This window comes from Sorex fumeus, unplaced genomic scaffold (assembly GCF_029834395.1).
Source record: "Sorex fumeus unplaced genomic scaffold, SorFum_2.1 ptg000010l, whole genome shotgun sequence".
NCBI lineage: Eukaryota > Metazoa > Chordata > Mammalia > Eulipotyphla > Soricidae > Sorex > Sorex fumeus.
The window spans coordinates 34,140,144-34,164,120 of NW_026606067.1; the positions used below are offsets into that span (position 1 = coordinate 34,140,144).

The 23,977-nt window shown below is 42.7% G+C and overlaps 1 protein-coding gene across 2 annotated transcripts in view; it reads right to left on the reverse strand.

Annotated features, from left to right (window-relative positions):
- The window catches only part of SLC7A14 (solute carrier family 7 member 14), a 139,800-nt gene that overhangs the window by 38,374 nt on the left and 77,449 nt on the right, over positions 1 to 23,977 (reverse strand). For both annotated transcript variants that reach the window (XM_056110619.1, XM_056110620.1), the window contains exon 2: positions 22,792 to 23,248. In XM_056110619.1, coding sequence (XP_055966594.1) covers positions 22,792 to 23,095 — 304 coding nt within the window. In that variant the 5' untranslated portion in view covers positions 23,096 to 23,248. The remainder of the gene's footprint in view (positions 1 to 22,791; positions 23,249 to 23,977) is intronic.

Sequence of the window (23,977 nt, forward strand, 5' to 3'; positions counted from 1 at the left end):
TAACTGACAAATTTCCTAAATAACCAGAGTTTCTAATTTCTTTCTGTCATGTAACACACATTGGTAACTAATCTTGGTATTGCAGTGAATGACAACACAAAAGGTCCATTTGGTCAGATGTCCTGGTCTTCAAAACAGTGCTGTTTCAATCCAGAAATAATTTAATGAACAGATGATTCCATGTGGCCAGTTTTACTACTAAAGAGTGTGTATAATATGCTCCTGGAGTCCTATGTGCTGGGCATGGTTCTTAGGAATATTTTTTTTTTCTGGGGAGCAGGGAGAAAGAGCAGAGTTATTTTCTTGCTTTATGAAGGGTGAGCTGGGCTTCACCAGGGGAAAAGATGTGTAGGGAAAGGGGATTGCTGGCAGCTGAAAAGGCAACTGAATGAGGCAACTGGCTGTTTAGGGATGGAGGAAGAGGACTATGCAGGGGTGGGGTACAATCATGTGATTGAGGGAATGAGAGCTTTCGAACAGATTGGAAAATATAGGATAGTATAATAAATATGTCTGCAATTTAAAAGCTTTGTGTTGGTTGTGAAACCCTCTTTGTACTAAAATATTATTTGAGAGTCCAGTGAATAAAACAAGCAAAAGTGATGACTCAGAGGTTATCGACATGAAGTTTGTTTTTACTGGCATTCCCCTCATTCTCCACCACTCTGCCACCCTTGAACATCCTCAGTGAAGGTTCTATCTAGCACACTGTGTTTTTATTAGGGAGTATCCTTTTATGCCATAGTTTTAGAAACAGCATTGGAAGGGCCACTAGAAATCATCTCCCTGTCTAGACCAAGTCCTGTAGGTGCTCATTTCATCTCTAAAGGGGACTAGAAAAGTTATTTTGAGGTGTCAAATATTTTATTTTTTAATTGGCTTTTGGGTTACACCACATGGTGCTCATGGTTTACTCCTGGCTCTGTGCTAAGGAATCACTCCTGGTGAGCTCAGAGGACCATATGAGGTGTTGGGGATTGAATCCAGGTCAGTTGTGTGCAAGACAAATGCCCTACCTGCTGTACTCTCTCAGAACTCATGGTGTTAAATCTTAAATTTAGAAGCATATATATTGGAGCGATAGCACAGCGGTAGGGCGTTCGCCTTACAAGCGGCCAACATGGCCGACCCGAGTTCGATTCCTCCACCCCTCTCGGAGAGCCCGGCAAGCTACCGAGAGTATATCACCCGCACGGCAGAGCCTGGCAAGCTACCCGGGACGTATTCAATATGCCAAACATAGTAACAACAAGTCTCATGATGGAGACGTTACTGGGCCCACTCGAGCAAATCGATGAACAATGGGAGGACCGTGACCGTGTATATATTGTCTCTCACAAGTCCAGTTAGAAATGATAAGAGTGAAGAATACTGCCCGTTTTCTTGTTCTACTTTCCTTTTTGAGGCCCACGGTCCCTTATCCAGATGGCTAATGTTAGGCCAAAGGTCGAGTGCAGGCAAGAAAAGTCCATAGGAGTTTGAAGTGACATCAGTAATTTTCACTCTCAGATATTTTCAGATCCTTACTCTCAGGGATCAGGCATTACCCCCATTTTCAAAGCAGAAGACAGACTAAAGGAACTTTAGTGAGGGGAATGGGTGAATCCTGTGCCCTGAGGCTTTAATTGACAGGACTGACAGTGACTGTTAGGGGAGTCCTTGATGTTGTCTCCTCATGATGTGCCCGGTCTGAGGTTCCATGAGGAATGGCTGAATTCTCAGCAGTTTTGATGGAGTGGAGAGTGAGATACAGGGAAACTTTGATAGGTCTAAATATTCCTTGTGTAGAGAACTTCTCCAGATATATGAGAAATTCATCATAAAGAGGGAGTCATCCATCATCTGGACATTTTTCCAAATTAGGCAACACACTGGGAGGGACCAGGGATTTGGGAGGTGACTAGAGAGAGAATATGTTAAGTCTGGGGATAAGAGTTTCAGCTGCTATACTTCTAGTTCTCCTCTTCTCTCTGTTACAAACACCCACCATTTTGACCTCTCTCTACAAGAGTGTGGCTTTCTCTCGGACATATGTCGTACATTTGATGAGTGTGGCCTTCTCTCGGACATATGTTGTACATTTGATTTTTAGGTGTAAGTGTTGCCACCTACTGGTCTATGAAGAAGGAGGTGTGCTTGCTAAATAGTAATGTGTCCAGTACCTTCTGTGCATAGCTGATGGGGATTCAGGAGTTAGAGTTCTCTGTAAGATCCTCACCTACATTATTCAGATGGCTTGTTTCCAACCGAGCAGTTCTGTGCAAAGTATTGGTGAAGTTAATAATTCAGGAGAAATAAAATGCATGAGAAAAAAAATTCCTTGGATATGGTATTGACTTTTTCTTTTCTTTTTGGGTCACACCTGGCAATTCTCAGGGATTGCTCCTGACTATGTGCTCGAGAACTACTCCTAGCAGTGCTTGGGAGACCATATGGGATGCAGGGGATCAAACCCACATCTCCTACATGCAAGGCAAATGCCCTACCCACTGACCCACTGTACTATCATTCAGGTCCCTGTTGTTGACTTCTTGAAAAAATTGTTACATGGTGTGTGTGTGTGTTTGTGTGTGTGTGTGTGTGTGTGTGTGAAGTTGAAACACTGGCCTTTTATTGACAATTCTTTCCCTACCTGTGTTCTTATTTAATTCGTACATGCAGTCTAACCAAATTTCATTTTTCAGAGGATGTGAATGATGTTAAGAGATGTGAATGATCATTGTTAGAACAATGATCTAATCGGATGCTAAGCTTCCGAGCAACAGAGATTAAAGTGGAGCTCAGGTGGCCTAATTTCTGACCCAGACCTTATTGTTCCTGGCTGTGTTCATGATGACCTCATAGGCACCTGCCTTTTTCATTGCTATGGATGCCAACTCCTTTGTATCAGAGTTCCTTTCTGTGTCCTGTGTCATCTCTGCCGACTGAGCCAGACCAGGTAGCTGACACTTCTCTGTATGCCTGCTTCTCTTGGGTTGTACTGCCACTCTCCTGAGAAGATGTAAAAAAAGTTCAGGGTCTCCTGAGTTTGTGGGAAGATACTCATTTCACAATCAGTAATTACTGACACTTGCAACTGTCTGTGATATGTGCTCACATTTCCTGAACAGATAACTGACATCCTTCCTACAGGCTTGTCAATCTAACCCCACAGAGAAGAGTTGTGTGCACTTTACAACACTCTGTTCATAGTTGACAGGTAACAGAAGGGCATCACTTGGGTTACAGAAGTTTTGATTTAGAAAAATCCTCTCTTATTTCAATACAAGGGGATGAACTGAAAGTTCTTTGGAAACCCCAATAAGAGTGAGGCAAAGTTTTTGTTTTTATTTTTTAGATTCATGGGTATGCATTATATGAAACAAAGCAACTTAGGTTTTTAGAGCCAGACAGAATTGACTCTAAACTCAGCCTTTGTCACTGACTACCTTGTGGCCTTGGACAAGTCACCTACCTTCTCCAAGTCTCAGTTTCACTACCTACAGAATGAGTATAATTATCATAGCTACTTTTTAGGATTGTGGGGAAGGTGATGCAAACTGTTAAGCTAGTGTCAGGCTGTGTTCTCAGTGGTTTAACTATTAGTATTATTCCCAAGATGCCAATACCAATATGCCCCTGCAAAAAGGGTTTAGAGAATTAAATAGGATAAAGTATGCAGAGTGCCCAGGGGACAGTATATCTTTAGCAGTAGGAAAACAGTTATATTAATAATGATAATTGCTGGTATTTATTTAGATACCAAGATATTTATTGGAGACCAGGAAATTTGCCAGACAGTCTTCTAGAAGACCATCTCTTTATAGTTGGCAAGCATTTTTTCATGTTGTATTTCTTTTTCTTTTTTTAAAAAAATAATGTAAGAGTACTGCTATTTGTCCAGCCATTGATTAAGCTGATTGAATTGGGCATGAACTCCACATTACTTTTTTTATTTTATTGTATCACCGTCAGATAGAGTTACAAAGCTTTCATGTTTGAGATTCAGCCATACAATGATGAAACACCCATCCCTCCATCAGTGCACATTTTCCACCACCAATGTCCCAAGTATCACCCCCTCACATACATACACATCACAGTCCTCATCCTGCCTCTAAGGCAGACAATTTCCCCAATGTTCTCTCTCATTAATTTTGCTCGAATTTTCCCACCACCATCCAAGCCTACCTGACAGGAGCAGGCACTAGATAATATATTTTCCATAACTCATTTAGAGTATTACGAGAGCTCACGCAGGTGTGATTGCAAATGTAAATTTCTAGATTGTAAATGGTTGGGTTCCAGAGACATCTCTGCATGGCACTAATCCATTTTGGGATTCAATTGGGAGCCTCTGGGCCAGGGATGTTGGTGCGCTAAGATGGCATCCAGAGCAAATTGTGGGTGTAACAGCCAGTCCTCTGGGCAGGTGGTGACCCGGGGAGGGACAGCTCAGGTCCTCTGCCACCAAGCGACCTGGAGATTTAGTCCTGAACCTTCATACCTGGGCCTTGTTTTGAAAGCTCTTGGTCACTGGGATTCCATCTGGAGTAGGTGGGGAGACTTCACCTGTTCCATCTGGGATGCTCAAGTGATATTGACTCAGTATGGGGCCTGGAGAGATCTCCGGCGCTGTGGTGTCACCTGGGACTTGCTGCTGTGTCTCTGGGCCAGGGCTGTTGGTGTGCTAAGATAGTTCCTGGAGGCTAGTTGTGGGCATAACAGACAGTTTTATGGGCAGGTGGGGACCCGGGGAGGGACAGCCCAGGTCCTCTGCCACCATGTAGCCTGGGGATATAGTCCTGAAACCTGCATACCTGGGCCTTGCTTGTGGAAGCTCTAGGTCACTGGGATTCCATCTGGAGTAGGCGGGGAGACTGAACCTGCTTCATCTAGGGTGTCCCGGTGATAGTGGCTTGGTATGGGACCCGAAGAGATCTCTGGCACTGTGGTGTCTTCTGGGACTTGCTGCTGTGTCTCTGGGCCAGGGCTGTTGGTATGCTAAGATCCACAATACAAAATTTTCAGCAGATTATATCTTGGTGAGGTCTATCCTGAGATGGTGGAGTCAGGCTTGGGGTATGGCGGCAATTTTGGATTGTGGAAGCAAGTGGCTGCCGGGGACACTTCTTGGGCGGGTATAGGCCAACCTGCTCCCTCAAATTTACTCCAGACTGGTCAGCCATGTATGGATCTGAACTTAATTGTGACTTTTGATCTCTTTCAAGATTTTTTTAGGCGTCTCTGAGGCAAGGCCAATAGTAGGGCTTACACGGTAGTGCTGGAGTTGGTTCATGGGGGTGACTGCCAGTTCTTCCATGTGTATTGAGAAGTGGGGGAGGTAGCCGATCCCAACTCTGAGTGAGCTTGTATTGCTGAGCCGGAGGTGTTTTGTGGGTGTGACTCCCATATACCTAACTTTTGGCTGTTTAATTTCTTGGTAAACTTGTTCCCAAGTTGTTGGGGTCTGGCCAAAGGCACAGCGGCAATTTTGGAGTATCAGGAAGCCTGAAGGCAACATCAGGCTGCTGATGCACTCGCTCTGCAGGTACAGGTTGACCTGTTTGTGGCAACATACCCCCTCATTTTGCATTTCTTCCCATTGTTGTTGCCTCTCCCAGTCTCTAGTATGGTTATGACTCTTCTACAATGTCTGCACATACATGTGTTTATAAATAAAGTCAAACTTATGGACTGAATCACCGATTTTTTGTTTATTTGTTTGTTTTTGGGCCACACCCGGCAGTACTCAGAACTTACTCCTAGCTCTATGCTCAGGGATCATTTATGGCAGGCTTGGGGAGTCACAAAGGGTGCTGGGAATTGAACTCTGGTCAGCTGCATGCAAGAGTCCCACTTGCATTATCGCTTCAGTCTTGATGAATCAGTGAACTTTGACCATGAGAAAGAAATAGCAAAAAGACAAACCTTCCTGATGTTTCACCTCTCCAGCCCTGGCTTACATTTGAGAGAGGAGAATGAGTCATTTTGAAAAACAAAACAAGGGAACTCTCCAGTCTGTTTAAATGAATTTGATCTTTGTAAATCTTTCTTGATCATAAAAATCCAATCTGAGATGAGTATTTGACTCTGGGCTTTGAAGGCATAGGGAGAAGGTTGGGAGATTTACCTGAAGAAGAAGGAATCTGCTCAACAGGGCTCTGCTTCTCTTACCACCTCTCCAGGGATTGTGTTACCATGTGCTCACTGGATGACAGATCAGAATATACTAAAGAGCAAATGAGGTTGGCAGAAAATACAAATAACCTCAGTGCTGGACCATAAACTTAGGTTGCCAAGGAAAAGACCATTTTGTACATGGCATTTTATTACCTTTGAAATCTTCTCATCAATTGCAATTTATTAATCCACATTTAATGATAAAGCTGGCTGGACTTTGAAGGTTTCAGAGGAAAATTGTCAAACTGGAAGAACATAGTTTAGGTATTTTACCATTGTAGATTGGAGTTCTGGTGCTGTTATTCAATATCTGCCTTGTTCTCAAGGAGTAATTTTAACCAATAGCCATTTGGCAGAACTAAAATCATCTCCCCCTCTGTAGGAGGGTGGGTTAAGATGGAAAATAAGTGATACCTGAGAGCAGCATATGCCATATTCAGTGTACAGATGACCTAATCATCCTTCATGTGTTTGATGGTGGTTTATAATTTGAGTTTTCTGTTTCTACTTTCAACTCCAGAACTGTATTGCAAATCCAGTATTCGCGTGACATTAATTCAAGGAAAGTATCATGTATTATGTGTCCTTTCTGGACTAGAAAGAATCCTTTCTCACTCTACCTCTCCACCCACACACAAATCCTCTCTAGCCTGAGCTCCCTTCCAGCCTACATCTTCCAGGTCAAAGTCACCACAGACTCTTGCTTGCTCAATAAAGTACCCACAGAACCAGATTTTCCCCCTCCAGACTCTCCCCACAGTGTGACTAAAGTACAGATCCAATCTGGCCCTGCACTTGACATCTCTGGAGTGGTATCTAACTTTCCTGGTTCGGGTCATAAATCCTTCCCCCAAGAACTCACTTTGTTTAATGAATTAATTACCTTAGTTTTTTAAGGTGTTAGAGAAATAGTACAGCAGGTAGGACTCTGAGCTTGCTACAACCAACCTAAGTTCAATAACCAGCACCCATATGATCTCCTGAGCTCCACCAGGAGTGATCCCTGAGTACAGAACCAGAAGTAAGCTCTGAGCAATGCTAGGTGGCCCAAAAACCCTAATTTTTTTTTTAGAGTCTGGAAGATAATATAGGAATTAAGGCAGTTTTATCCTCTGTACTGGATAATCTCCTGCACACCCCTATTATGGCCCTGAAGATGCCTCAGAGAAACTCTGGCTGTGAACTTGGAGGTCTCTCAGTACTGCTGGGGCTCTGGTACTCCTGTTACTGCAGGGCCTGAGAAGCACCACATCCTTGAGTCCTTACCTTGGACTACTGGCCTGATTGGCTTAGTATTACTGGGAAAGCATTTGATAAGATCTAGCACACATTTATGATTAAAAATCTCAGAAAAATGGGAATTAAAAGAACTTTCCTCAATATAGTCACAGTCATCCACCACAAGCCCACGGGAAGCATTATTCTCAATGGGGAAAAACTAAAAACCTTCCCTCTAATATCAGGGACAAGACAAGGACACCCGCTCTTGCGACTTCTATTCAATATAGTACTGGAAGTACTTGCCATAGCAGTTAGGCAAGAAAAAGATGTCAAGGTCATCCAGATAGGAAAGGAAGAAATCAAGCTCTCATTATTTTCAGATGACATTATACTATACTTAGAGAACCCTTAAGACTCTACCATCTTGGGAGAGCTCCTAGAAACAATAGACTTGTATAGTAAAGTTGCAGGCTATAAAATCAATACCCAAAAGTCCATGGCTTTCCTGTATGCAAATAATGAGCGAGAAGAAAGCAATATGAAAAAACAATCCCATTCACAATCTGCACTGTAGCACTGTCCTCTCATTGTTCATCAATTTGCTCGAGCAGGCACCAGTAACATCTCCATTGTGAGACTTGTTGTTACTGTTTTTGACATATTGAATATGCCACAGGGAGCTTGCCAGGCTCTGCTGTGTGGGCAGGATACTCTCGGCAGCTTGCTGGGCTCTTCAAGAGGAATGGAAGAATCGAACCCGGGCCAGCTACGTGCAAGGCAAACACCCTACCCACTGTGCTATCACTCCAGCTCGCTCATTCACAATCATACCTCAGAAAATCAAGTACCTCAGAATCAGCTTACCTAAGGAGGTAAAGGACCTGTACAAAGAAAACTATAAAACACTACTTCAAGAAATAAGAGGATACGAGGAAATGGAGACACAGCCCTTGCTGATGGATTGGGAGAATTAATATTGTAAAAATGGCAATCCTCCCCAAAGCATCATACAGATTCAATGTGATCCCTATAAAGGAACCCATGATATTTTCAAAGAAATTGATCAAACATTCCTGAAATTCACATAGAACAATAAATCCTCATGAATAGTTAAAGCAAAAAAAAAAAATGGGGAAAAAAGACGGGCGGCATCACCTTCCCCAACCTCAAACCATACTACAAAGTGGTAATAATTAAAACAACATGGTATTGGAACAAAGACAGATCTGCAGACCAATGGGATAGAGTTGAATAACCTTATATACACCCTCAAATTTATGACCATCTAATCTTTGATAAGGGACAAAGAAATATAAAGTGGAAAAAGAAAAGCCTCTTTCCCAAATGGTGCTGGCAAAACTGGACAGCTATGTGCAAAAATACGGGCTCAGACCTCAACCAAACACCATGCACAAAAGTCAGATAAAAATGCATTAAAGACCTCAACATCAGACCAGAATCCATAAGGTACATCGAAGAAAAGGTCGGCAAAACCCTCCACAATATTGAAGTTAAAGGTATCTTCAAAGATGAAATGCTGTTGACCAAGTGAGTGAAAGCAATGATAAACAAATGGGACTATCTTAAACTAAGAAGCTTCTGCATCTCAAAAGAAACAGTGACCAGGATACAAAGAGAGCCAAAGAAATGGGAAAGGACATTCACCCACTATCCTTCAGAAAATGAGTTAATATCAAAAATATGCAAGGCAGTGGTTGAATTCTACAAGAAAAATAATATCCAATACCACAAGAAATTAGGGCAATGAAATGAACAGAAACTTTCTTAAAGAAGAAAATTGAATGGCCAAAAGGCACATGAAAAAATGCTCTTTATCACGAATCATCATCAGGGAGATGCAGATCAAAACAACAATGAGATATCATCTCACACCACAGAGACTGGCACACATCCAAAAGAATAAAAACAACAAGTGTTGGCGTGGATGTGGGGAGAAAGGGACTCTCCTTCACTGCTGGTGGGAACGCTGACTGGTCCAGACTTTTTGGAAAACAATATAGATGTTTCTCAAAAAACTAGAAATTGAGCTCCCATTTGACCCAGCAATACCACTTCTGAGAATATAAACTGGGGGCCCAAAAACAACACACAGCAGAAACACCATCTGCACTCCTATGTTCATTGCCGCACTATTCACCATAGCCAGAATCTGGAAACAACCTGAGTGCTCAAGAACAGAAGAACAGATAAAGAAACTATGACACATATACACAATGGAATACTATGTAGCTGTCAGGAAATATGAAGTCATGAAATTTGACTATCAATGAACGGACATGAAGAGTATCATGCTGAGAGGGACGAGCCAGAAGGAAAGGGACACATATAGAATGACTGCATTCATTTGTGGTATATAAAAATATATATAGTAGAAGGATAGTATTCATGGCCAGAGAAAACAGGGGTTAGGATTGGTCAATAGTTTAAATCAACCATAAGTGTATGTGGGGCTGAGGTAAGGTAGAGAAGAGACCAGAGTGACAATAGTAGCTGGGAATGACCACACTGGACAAGATCTGAGGGTTAAAAATAGGCAAGGGATATTCTTGATACCTTTCAGTATCAATATTGCAAACCACAGTGCCCAAAAGGAGAGAGAGAGAGAGAGAGAGAGAGAGAGAGAGAGAGAGAGAGAGAGAGAGAGAGAGAGAGAGAGAGAGAGAGAGAGAGAGAGAGAAGAAAAGCTCCTTTCATAGAGGCAGGCAGGGCATAGGGGGGTGGAAAGGGGGAGGTGATGGGCGGGAATCTGGGGACTCTATGGCTAGGAAATGTACACTGGTGGAGGGATGGTTGCTAGAATATTGTATGACTGAAATCATGAACAGCTTTGTAAGGGTCTATCTCATAGTGATTCAGAAACAACACAAAAAGAATCTGGAGCCAAGAAGAAGTGGGAATTGGTGGCATTATGGAAGTACAGAAAAAAAGTGTATAGTCCTCTATCAAACTGTGTGCTTGCTGTCTGGTGGGGTGACCTGCCTTATGTTTTACTCCTGACCTGTACTGCACTGTAGCACTGTTGTCCCACTGTTCATCAATTTGCTCGAGCGGGTACCAGTAATGTGTTCATTGTGAGACTTGTTGTTACTGTTTTTGGCATTCTGAATACATCACAGGGAGCTTGCCAGGCTCTTCTGTGCGGGCAGGATACTCTTGGTAGCTTGCCGGGCTGTCCGAGAGGGGCGGAAAAGTCGAACCTGTGTCGGCCTCGTGCAAGGCAAACGCCCTACCCGCTTTGCTATCGCACTGCCCACTCTTGACCTAAATTAAATTTTTTTTTATGATAACCCTGTTACTTACAAAGTTGTTCATAAAAAAAAAGAAAAAAAACAAAGTTGTTCATAATATAATTGCTTCAGGCATTCAAAGTTTCAACACCAATCCCATCACCAGGGTCACCTCTTTTCCATCAATATTTCAAGTTTTGCACCACTCATTCTCCCAAGCCTACTTCTTTAGCAGGCTCATGTGAATTTGCTTCATGTTGCTTGTTACAACAAAATAGAAAATGGAATTATCATAAAATAGAGGCATAAATGTCATTTTATGGTAATTGTTATATCACAATTGGTGTTACTAAAGTAATTGTCTGAAGGGGGTATGGTACTGCCCAGCAGGGCGAGTGCATCAGCAGCCTGATGGTGACTTGAGGCTTCTTGATACCCAAAATTTCTGCTGTGCCTTTGGCCAGACCCCAACAACTTGGGACCAAGTTCCCTGAGAAATTAAATGGTCAAAAGCTGGGTATGTGGGAGTTGTGCCCACAACCCACCTCTGACTCAGCTATACAACCTCATTTATCGGCCTTGTTTCAGAGACCCATAAATAAATCTTGAAAGAGATCAAAATCAGGCCACTTAAGCGCAATAACAACCATGATTCAAAGACTTACAAATGAATTCCTGAAGAGAGCAATACGCCACAGAGATATCTCCCTTACCCACACCAGGCTGATCTCACTGGGGCACCTAGGAGGGGGCAGGTGTGTCCCCCAACCAACCCAGCTGCAAACCTCTAGAACCGTAACACTCACAGTTGACCTTCACAGGCTCATCCTGAGCCCCCCGCCCCTCACATGACAATGAATCCACTGAAAAACACAGGTATGTGGGACTAGGGACTGAAAACTCCAGGCTTCAGTAAGTCAGGAGGGGCGACCTCCCCCATCTCCCCGCCCTTCCGTTTCCCTGGCAGTCATGCCCACGAACTGCCTCTGGGTGCCATTTAAAGGCATTAAAAGTCCATGACTCAGAGAATCACAACTGAATCTCAGAAGAATCTCATCATGCCACCAAGATGCCTCTAGACCCCAAATATTTAAAAACTTTTAGAATCCTAGGAGTGTGACACTGCTTTTGTGGCTGCACAACATCTCATACTATTCATAACAAATAATACAAAATAAATTATTTAGCACCTTCCTATGGGGCAGGCTTGGGTGGTGGCGGTGGTAAATTTATTTATTTATTTATAATTTTATTTATTTATTTATAATTTTATTTATTTATTTATTTATTTATAATTTTATTTATTGAATCACCAAACATCAGCCAAGCGGCACAAATGCTGGCCGACTTTGACTGTGAGTGTGGAAAGGTAGGACTGCAGCTGAATCTTACGAAGACAATGTTTATGAGAAACAGCCTTGTTCCTGATGCCCCATTCGCTCTCAATGGAACGACCATCTCTGAATGCAACAGCTATGTGTACCTAGGTCGAGAAGTCAACATGATGAATGACCTGGCACCCGAGCTGCGCAGGAGAAAGAGAGCGGCTTAGAACGCCTTCAAGAACGTTGAAGAAATAGCTAAGAGGACGAAGAACCTCCGGCTCCGGGCACATCTCTTTGATTCCACTGTTCTTCCTGCATGCCTCAGAGACCTGGGCCCTACGCAAACAGGATGAGAACGCTATTCAGGTCTCCCAAAGAAGAACAGAAAGAGCTATGCTTGGAATATCACGTTTCACTCAAATGAGAGAAATATCCGGAGTTCCGACATCCGTCGACGATCAAGAATCAGGGACGCTGTCTCATTTGCCAAGGTGTCAAAAATCAGATGGGCTGGTCACGTAATGAGATTTAAAGATGACCGCTGGACTAGAGCTGTTATTGACTGGATTCCACGGGATGTCAAAAGACCTCGTGGCCGCCCACCTACCAGATGGTCAGACTTCTTCGTCAAGATCATGAACAATCAGTTTGAGGCTCTTCATGTTCCCAGAGCGAACAGATGCCATTGGGCTACACTAGCACGGGACAGGGACAAATGGAGACGTTACTGGCGCCCGCTCGAGCAAATCGACGACTAATGGGAAGTTAAGTGATTAAGTGAATCACCGTCAGAGCAGTTACAAAGACTTCGGGTCTAAGTCTCGGTCATACAATGAAACACCCGTACCTTCAACGGTGCCCATTCTCCACCCCCAACAACCCCAGTATACCTCTATCCCACACCCTTCCCCTACCTGTGGGGCAGATGATTTCCACATTACTCTCTCTCTACTTTGATCACATTCAATATTTCGACACCAGACCCACCATTATTATTTGAGATTTTACTCCAACACTCAGATCTGCTGAAAAGGCAACAGTAGACAATTTGTGTTCTATTGCTGGTTATGAATAACATATGATGTCGCGTGGCTGCAGTAGGAGCATGTGATTTTGAAATTCCGAAATTTTAACACTTAAATCTGGAGGGATTTCTGCCAAAAGCCACTGGGTTTCGAGATTTGCTCCTGAGACTCTGGCATCATGGCCGTTGAGCAGCTTGATCAGAAGCCAGAGAGGCTGTTTGTGGGCGATGACTTGGGGTCTCGTTGGGACGGGGAGACCAGGACCGGCTCCACCCCCATCCTGTAAGGCCCAACAAGTTTCATCACTGTGAGCCCAGACCTGACTGTCCAATGGCCTTGGAGGATGACAGCCACTGAGCCACCAAGGGGAAGCAGGTGGAGGGACAACACCCTTTCCCCCGTGGGGTGGCCTGGTGACAGTAACCTACTGCGGGGTCCGGACACATTTCTGCCAAAAGTCGCTGCATTTCGAGATTTGTTTCTGAGTCTCTGGGATCATGGCCATTAGGCAGTTCAATCAGGAACCAGAGAGGCCATGCCACCAATTATATAGCTGAGCCGGAGGTGGTTTGTGGGTGTGTTTCCCACATACCTAACTTTTGGCCGTTTACTTTCTTTTTTTTTTTTTTTTTCCCCCTTTATTTTATTTTATTTTTTTTAAAGTTGTAGATTTACAATTTTTTGTGCTTTGGTTTCAATTATACAATGATCAGATACCCATCCCTCCACCAGTGCCCATTTTCCACCACCATGGATAATATCCCTCCCACCCCCATCCCCCCATCCCCCCGTCTCTGTGGCAGGGCAATCCCCTGTGTTCTCTCTCTCCTTTTGGGTGTTGTGGTCTGCAAAAGAGGCATTGAGTGGCAAACATGTTCAGTCCATAGTCTACTTTCGACATGCATCTCCCCTCCTGGGAGGATCCTCCAAACATCCTTTATTTGGTGCTCCCTTCTCTATCTGAATAGCCCTTTCCTCTAGGATACCCGGCTGGCCTCTAAGTTATGGAGTAATCCTCCTGGTGCTGATCTCAGCTATTCTTGGGTATTAATCTCATACTTTGTTACTTTATATCCCCCAGATGAATGCAATCTTTCTATGTCTATCCCTCTCTTTCTGACTCATTTCGCTTAGCATGATACTTTCCATATTGTACCACTTGTATGTAAATTTCATGACTTCATCTTTTCTAAGAGCTACATAGTACTCCATTGTGTAGATGTACCAAAGTTTCTTTAACCAGTCATCTGTTCTTGGGCCCCACGCGTGGGGCATTTGCTTCTTTACTTTGGGCTGGAGCGATAGCACAGCGGGTAGGGCGTTCGCCTTACAAGCGGCCAACATGGCCGACCCGAGTTCGATTCCTCCGCCCCTCTCGGAGAGTCCGGCAAGCTACCGAGAGTATTCGATATGCCAAACACAGTAACAACAAAGTCTCCAATGGAGACGTTACTGGGCCCGCTCGAGCAAATCGACGATCAACGGGAGGGCCTTTACCTTTTTTACCTTTACCTGTTCTTGGGCATTCAGGTTTCTTCCAGTTTCTGGCTATTGTAAAGAGTGCTGCAATGAACAAACAAGTGCAGATGTCACTTCGACTACACATTTTTGCCTCTCTGGGATATATTCCCAGGAGTGGTATTGCTGGGTCAAATGGGAGCTCAATTTCTAATTTTTTGAGAATCGTCCATACTGTTTTCCAGAAGGGCTGAACCAGTGGACATTCCCACCAACAGTGAAGGAGTGTCCCTTTCTTGCCACATCCACGCCAGCATCGGTTGCTTTTGTTCTTTTGAATGTGGGCCAGTCTCTGAGGTGTGAGATGGTATCTCATTGTGGTTTTGATCTGCATCTCCCTGATGATTAATGATGTAGAGCATTTTCTCATGTGCTTTTTTGCCATTCGGATTTCTTCTTTGAGAAAGTTTCTGTTCATTTCATTGCCCCATTTTTGGATGGGGTTGGATGTTTTCTTCTTGTGGAGTTTAACCAGTATTTTGTATATCCTGGATATCAACCCCTTGTCAGATGTGTATTCGGTGAATATCCTTTCCCATTCTGTAGACTGTCTTTGTATTTTGGTCACTGTTTCTTTGGAGGTGCAGAAGCTTCTTAGTTTAAGATAGTCCCATTTATCTATCTCTGTTTTCACTTGCTCGGCCAGTGGCGTGGCATCTTTGAAGATACCATTAGCTTCAATGTCATGGAGGGTTTTGCCAACTTTATCTTCAATGTACCTTATGGTTTCTGGTCTGATGTTGAGGTCTTTAATCCATTTTGATCTTACTTTTGTACATGGTGTTAGGCAGAGTTCTGAGCCTATTTTTTTGCATGTAGCCGTCCAGTGATGCCAACACAATTTATTAAAGAGGCTTTCCTTACTCCACTTCACATTACTTGCACCTTTATCAAAGATTAGATTAGCATATGATTGAGGAGAGATGTCAGTGTATTCAACCCTGTTCCATTGGTCTGCAGTTCTGCCTTTGTTCCAGTACCATGCTGTTTTATGGCCGTTTACTTTCTTGGTAAACTTTGCCCCAAGTTTTTGGGGTCTGGCCAAAGGCACAGCAGCAATTTTGGGGTATCTGGAAGTCTGAAGGCACCATCAGGCTGCTGATGCACTCACCTCACAGGTACAGATTGACCTGCTGGCGGCACCATACCCCTGGTGGTGGTAAATTTTTAAATAATGGTGGTGGGATTGGTGTTGAAATGTTGAAGGTAAACAATTATTGTGAACAACTTTATGAAAATAATATTTAAAAAATTAAAAACAAATAAAGTCATTGTCTGAGGATGTACTGAGCTGCTGAACCTTCTGTGTTATTATTTCTAGTTCATTGAGCTTTCTGGGTTTCTATGCAACTTTCCCATAAAATTTTCTGTGCTTCTACTGAGTTGTCAGTACTGTGAAAATTGGAGGAGATGTTGCATAGTTACATATGTGACCTTGGACTCCAGGAGCTTTGGTGCTGGGCCATTTACATGGCAGAGGAGATCAGATATGGCACTGCTGGGTCTATCCAGAGGGGAGGGGATTCTCGCCCTCATTCTAAGAAGGCTACAATGTTTTCAGCTTGGAGACCCTTCTACCTGTGATGACTTGGTGGCGTGGTGGCTTGTTTAGCCTAAACTTTCTTTTAAGTAACTGCGCGTATAACTCTGCCTTGCTGACCCAGTGGCATCTGTTGGATTATGAAGTAAAGTCGAAGAAATAAGTGGAATGCCTAGTAGGAAAGACTAGCAGGTGAGCCCCACAACTCTCTAAATTTATTGAGGGCGAGGGGAGTGTCCATAGAATTGTTGAAATTTTGCTTTCCACCCATTGAACCTCAATAATGCTGGGTTTATCAGTCATACTTAGAGATCTATGTTTCTTAATCTCAGTCCAGGTTTTAGCACTGTAAATGAAAATTATAGAAAAGGGCTTAGGGAAAGCTGCTTTTAAAAAATGTTCTGCTCCTCTCCCATTTTTATTTCCCTCCTTTTTCTGCAGCTGTTGTTGCGATTACTTGGGGCAGACACACTTGATTTTGCTTACTGGGGCTGGGGGTCACGTATTTGACTGGAGAACTTACACTACTTTTTGTTTTTACTTGTATTCCTCGCAAACTTTAGATTGCAGTGCACTGGGAACTGTACACTCTGTTGTGGTGTGAGGGACCTCAGGTGGCAGTGCTGTTGGCTTGCACTGTGCATGGGGGTGATTCTTGGAATTGAACTCATGGCTTTATGTCTGCAAAACAGGGGTCCAGTCACTGAATCACCCCTTGATCCCATGAGAAAAACTTTAATTTTTTTAATTTTTAGTTTTAGTCTTGCCACATTTAATTTAATTTTTAATTTTATTTAAAAAATTTTTTTTTATGTAGGGCGTTCGCCTTACAAGCGGCCAACATGGCCGACCTGAGTTCAATTCCTCCGCCCCTCTCGGAGAGCCCGGCAAGCTACCGAGAGTATTCGATATGCCAAACACAGTAACAACAAAGTCTCCAATGGAGACATTACTGGGCCCCCTCCAGCAAATCGACGATCAACGGGAGGGCTTTTACCTTTACCTTTACCTTTACCTTATTTATTTATTTTTGCTTTTTGGGTCACACCCAGCGATGCACAGGGGTTACTCCTGGTTCATGCACTCAGGAATCACTCCTGGCCGTGCTCAGGGGACCATATGGGATGCTGGGAATTGAACCCGGGTCGGCCATGGGCAAGGCAAATGCCCGACCCGCGGTGCTCTTATTCCAGCCCTTTTTTTTAAAAAAATTTTTAAAGGGGGAAGAAAGGTTAGATATGATCCACCTCTAATTGCTGTTCTTTTTGCGCGCTGGAACTCAGATGTGCTGATTAGAGATCCAGCAGTCATCTTGGATCTTGAAATCACCTTGAGGCTGGAAGCCAGGATGGTAGACAAAAAGATGTCACAGTATCATGGGCACCAGGTTCCATTACTGTAGAATAACAACAGCAGCAGCTTCTCTTCAGGTTTCTTTTACATACGAGAGAAGTGAAATGCTCTCTCATTTTTCTTTTTCTTTTGTATACAACTAAAGGTAAGCTAACAGGATTTCAAAGTAATGAACAAAGTCAATCTGGGGCCTGGGGAGACAGCTCAAGTGGCAAGAGTACTTGGCTAGCATGAGTGAATCCCTGAGCTGGATCCTCGGCATTGCAAACTGCACTCGGCTCCCATCCGACACTCAGTGCTGCTGGCTGAGCAGTAGTAGCACTACTACTCAAGTAGTGCTGGGGGTGGTGCCTATGTTTTTTAAAAGAGATGCCTGGAGACAAATGCTTTCATTATTCTCCTTGTTTTGTCATCTCTTGAGTTTGAGCATTAATTAAGCCACATCAATTTTTTCAGACACCTCTGTTTTCTCATCTGTGATATGAGGATAATAAATATATTCATCACACAGAGTTGTTAGAGGACTAAGTAAGACAGTCCTTACAACTCTTTTGATGCCCAACAAGTACTTAATATGTGAGAACCATTGTTGCTACAGTTACTATTATTACAACTATTGACATAGCTACTCAATATTGACACGTGGTGGATACTCAATACATATATACATACGATATCTTATTATGTGTAGGACAATTATTTCTTATGATGACAATTAATGGTATTATGTAGAAGATATGTTAGGTAAGCATAATGCCATTTAATCTATACGTGATATAGGCCTGAAACATTATTGAATTTATGGGGTATTTCAGACTAACATTCTGTTGGAGGTTAAATAAAAATAATATTCAAGAGAAGTGGAAGAAAATTTAGACAAAAAAGTCATACTTGTAATCATCCCCCAATTCATTAAGAGAAGTTTTTTGGGCTTGGAACGCCAGAGGCCACTGACATGGTGGCTATTTGCTTTGTGTTCTCTCCCAAACCAATTGAATTAGAGATCTTCTATAAACCATCCGTGAATGCCACAATCTCTTAATAACGTTGTAAATGAAAGCTGGAAAGAAAGTCAATGTTCCTCACCTGATGTGTTTAATTTTGCATTTTAAAAAATGATTTTTTAGGCTTGGTATACACGTGGGTCTGGTTTTAGTCTGCTGAGCTGTTAAGGAGTAGGTAAGATTTTTTTTTGGGCAAAGGATTATGATTATGGCACAAGCTACTTCCTCTGCTAAATTTCTCTTTACCTCTGAGAGGGTTTTGGGTAATTTAAATGCTGGAACAGGACTTGGAGGGGAGTTGGGACATTTCTCTAAGTTTGGGTTTTGTCAAAGTGTGGAGAAAGTGTTTTTTCCTCTATAATATACTTATTTAATCTCGTAGGATGGTTTGCATGGAGAGGGGATGATGTGTAAGGATTAGAAAATCTCTAAAAAATCTGCAGATTGGTGTCCCGGTAGATTTCTCAAAGGACTGAGGCAAAGTACCGTGCATGCACGACAGTCCTAGTTAGATTTCTAGTAGTACCTGGCCCCTTGGTGCTGCTTCAGTTCTGCAGCTCCTATGATCATAGGGTCTGAGTAGCACCACATGGCTGGGCCCACTCTTCTGGACCATGTAGCTGAAAATACTTGAAAGCCCCCTGAAAAACCCTCAAAGTTTCTGGTCAAGTAGTGTTGGTCTTAACATATTTTTTTTCTCTTCTTGAAGCTTATGGATATAGCAGAGGTGAGGTTCTGGCTCTTAATAAAAAGCACTTTCTCTCTTCCTATTAGCTGTTGTTATGGTTGCCAGAAGTCATTGACTTGTGTTATGGTGCTTGTATAAACGTAGTTTCAGCACCAGAGATCATACCTTGTAGTGGCAGATGGGATCAAAAATGGGGTCGTTCTGAGAGAGAGAACAAAAGAGAATGCCCTGCCACAGAGGCAGGGTGGGATGGGGGATGGGAGGGATACTGGGATCTGTGGTGGTGGGAAATGGGCACTGGTGGAGGGATGGGTATTTGATCATTGTATAATTGAAACCCAAGCACAACAATTTGTAAGTCTACAACTGTACCTCATGGTGTCTCACTAATAAAAATAAATAAATAAAAAAATGGGGTTTGGGGCTGGAGCGATAGCACAGCGGGTAGGGCGTTTGCCTTGCACACAGCCAACATGGCCAACCAGGTTCAATTCCCAGCATCCCATATGGTCCCCCGAACACTGCTAGGAGTGATCCTGAGTGCATGAGCCAGGAGTAACCCCTGAGCAACACCGGGTGTGACCCAAAAAGCAAAAAAAAATGGGGTCATTACTTTCCAAAGTTTGTAGTGAGGCAATGATGGAACTTTATGTGATAATGGAAGAACTAGAATGTGGCCTAGGGAGAGAGGACTTGTGAAGAGTGTGAGAATTTAAGCATCCCAAGGTTGGCCTGCTGGGAGTGGTGCCAGCTTAAACTAGACTTCAGTTAAGGTCATAGGGACAAAAGACCATAGATCAAAACTTCTGATGACAGAAAGAAGTATTATGACTGTGACACAGACCAAAGGTGGAGTAATATGGGGACGATAATCTGAAAGTGGGGAGAAAATGGTGAAGGGGAACTTTGTTAAAACCTAGTGACAAAGGGTCACAGAGTGAAAGGACTTGTTGAAGAAATTTGTTCCATTATATATTAACTTCAGCACAAATAACATCGGGGCTGGATGTGGCTGAGGACTCTCTCAGTGGGGAGATAGAGTAGAAAGACAATATGGATCTGACCAGGTGTGAGGATATGTCTTGATTTTTTCTGGTAGCAGGGTGACGATACTCTATTCTACCAAGGGCTGCAGTGTACCTGGTAAATGTTTGACAACTACTCTGAAAACAAACTTTGATTTGAAACACAAATTTTTCTTCTTCTTCTTTTGGTTTTGTTTTTTTTTGAGCCAGACATGGTGATGCTCAAGGGTTATTTCTGGCTCTTGGCTCAGGAAACGCTCCTGGTTGTGCTTGGGAAACCATATGAGATGCTAGGGATCAAACCTTACACATTATATTGTCTTTATGACCCCCAGATTTGTTTTATTTCTTATTTTTGTATTTAAGTCATCTTTCTGAGTTTTTTCTGCTTTTTTGAATTGGCTGATACCCCGGTACAAGCATTCCCATCACAGTCCACTTAAATATGAATATAAAGTAACAAAATAGGAGACTAATACCCAAGAATAGCTGAGATAAGTACCAGGAGTTTTACTCCATTGCTTGGAGGCCAGCCACATATGCTAGGGGAAAAGGCAGCTCAGATAGAGAAGGGAGCACCAAATAAAGGGTGTTGGAAGGATTCTCCAGGATGGGAGATGCATGCTAAAAGTAGACCATAGACCGAATATGATTAACACTCAACGCCTTTTTTGCAAACCATAGCACCCAAAAGGAGAGAGAGAACAAAAGGGAATGCCCTGCCACAAAAGGGGGTGGGTGGAATGGGGGGACTGGGGCGGTGGGAGGGCTACTTGGATCATTGGTGGTGAAGAATGGGAACTGGTGGAGGGATGGGTACTCAATCATTGTATAACTGAAACCCAAGCACAAAAATTTGTAAGTCTACAACTGTACCTCATGGTGTTTCTGCCTATTTGAATTGGCTGATACCCCTGGTACAAGCATTCCCATCACAGTCCATTTAAATATGAATATAAAGTAACAAAATAGGAGATTAACACCCAAGAATAGCTGAGATAAATACAAGATAAAAATTAAAAAAATATGACATTATTGAATGCCAAGTTTTCATTATTGAATAAAGATTGTACAATTAGGGTCTTGGCATAAGTGGGGTTGGCACAACATTGGTTGGAAAATCTTGAGCCCTGCAGCTGAGCAGCATATAAGTATGGGTTAACCAGTGATCACTAGTGATGTGGGAGGTGCAGATTCACAAAAGTGACAGGCCTTGCTCTGGTTTTTAAATGTAAGGTAGGACCATGAAGGATAAGAATCGAGTGATTCATTCACAGGAAACAGCTTGATTTAGAAGACCAGGTTATATTAGGATAGATTCTAGAAGAGACTGGGCAGAGCATTAAATGAACTGTTAGTCATTTGCTCTCTTCTCTTTGTGAGATATGGTCAGCCTTTTGTTCTTGCTACTCCATTCTACCTGGTAACCCTTTTAGACCCATAAAATTTGTTGGCAGCAGTTTGGCACCTTTCCCAAATTTCTTTGCAAAACGAGTTGGAAAATGATTTTAATCAGATTGATGGAATTTTAAATATCTGCAGAATTCATGCATGAGGATAATTTATTTTCATCGATATGGAAAAATCATGCAGAAATCTCATTTGTCAGTCTTTTCATAAATATTAGAGGATGACTTTAGGAAAAAGAGGAATTGGTAAAAATCAACAGGAATGTAAACCATGACAGGAGATAAATCCTGGAGATATTTTTATCAAAATAAAAATACTTCTAAAAAGTAAAAGATTTCTGATATAGATCATTGCACTTTTTGGTTATATTGTACACAGTATCTTTGGGGATTGAAGAATATTGAATCTAGATATATGATATTAGTTTGAAGCTTTTCTTGTCATAGTATGCTTTCATGTATTGAACTTATATTTTATAACTAACTCCTGAAACATTTGAGACCATGACATTCATTACCAGTATAGGAGTTGTTCCAAAACCCAGCAAAGTCTCATGCTTTTGCAATATAATCAAGTGGTAGAAATATTTCATTTTCCTTCTTTTTAATGTTGTTATTTACCTATTCTCCAAGTTCTGAGAAGAAAATTAAGTTCACAACTCAAGTGGCGGAAGAAGAAAAGGAAATATGAGAGACATTTAATACATTGTCAACATATAAGTTCTGATACCTCATTTGAACAAGCACACACTTGAGTTTTAAGATTTTCAAGAGGAGTTGGCGTGAGCTGAGCTACCACTGTCAATCTTTGTCATTATCAATCTTTCCAAGTGCTGTACCAGTTAGTGTTTTGTGATTCTCCCAATTCCCTAGCTTGGTTTACTACTAGATACTTACTATTTTGCTATTCAGTTAGCCATTATTTATTATTTATGTGTCAGCAGCATCCACCTTCCCAGAAAGGGAGTGACTTTGTCTTCCGCTGAAATGGGCAGTTTTAATTTTCAAAAGTCACTAGAATATGACAAGGAACGAGAAGTGGGAAGATGTCTGAGTTTCAGAATAATGAATTGTTCTAAAAAATACAAAGAAAAGGAAAGTTATTGAGCCAAAGCTGCTCAGACGTCTCTGTTGATCAAAATGAGAAGAGAGCATAGATAATCTGTCACAACAACTTCATCATCTGACTGCAAGAACCGTTTAGAAGAGTGGAGTGAACAGCAACTGGCCGGCAAGTCTTGTCACAACCTTTTCCCTGTCCCAAGACTCTTACCTGATAATATGGAGGCCACAGCTGCAATGATGAAGGACACAATGACACCTGGTCCTGCCATTTCCTTGGCCACCAGGCCAGACACCACGTACATCCCTGTGCCCACACAGCTGCCAACACCAAGTGAGATGAGATCCACAGTGGTGAGCACCTGGGCGAGTTTGGTGCCATGTGCCGTGGTGGTCCCAGTTCCCTCCAGCATGGACTCCACTGGTTTGGTGCGCAGGATTCTAGAGTGCATGGCATACCAGGCAGCCCCCCACTGCACCCTCCGGGGGTCCAGGGAGGCGAGGAAGCCACTCATCCTGAGTGGTCTGTGGTTACTGTGATGGTGAACTGTTGCAGAGGGATATGAAAGCCTTAATAGATGCCCCTACGTCTCATCTAGTGAGCAGTGATCTCCTTCTTAGGAATAGTCCAGGGGGACCCAAAGCAGCCTCCTTTCGTACATGTATGCCTGCAAGAGAAAAAAAAAACAAATAAGGAAATAAGATCAAATGGGAACCAAAGATGACATGGTCAGTGAATGGAGCTGTTACTACTCTGTGTGCTAATAATAAAGAAAACTTTGTTTTCTCCAGTCCTAAACAAGGTCATTCAAAAGAGGATGGTGTGCACTAGGACTCAGCACTTACTACTCTTTGATCTTGGGTAGTTATTTCACTTCTTTTGCCTCGGATTTAATTGTACTGTGTGGGGTGTGTGTGTGTGTGTGTGTGTGTGTGTGTGTGTGTGTGTGTGTGGTAGTCGAGCCTTCTGTCTAGGGTTCATGAGAAGCTCAAAGGACCATAGGTCTAAAAGGATCTTAAGACATTGCCTGGCACATGGCGAATGCTCATCTGTACAAACAATATGTGTTTTCTTGCCCTGCTGTGCTATGACTTAGTCTGTGATTCTTTGGCGGGAAGTGGATTGGGAAACACAATCTCCTCCTTTTATACAAGGAAGTAAGATTAGATATGTGTTAGTTGAAAAAGGGCAGTGTCACTCTCCAGGTTTTAAAAAATGTTTTTAAATGACATGAAACATTTTTTTTTTTGCTTTTTGGGTCACACCCGGCGATGCTCAGGGGTCACTCCTGGCTCTACACTCAGTAATCACTCCTGGCGGTGCTCAGGGGACCATATGGGATGCTGGGAATCGAACCTGGGTCGGCTGCGTGCAAGGCAAACGCCCTACCCGCTGT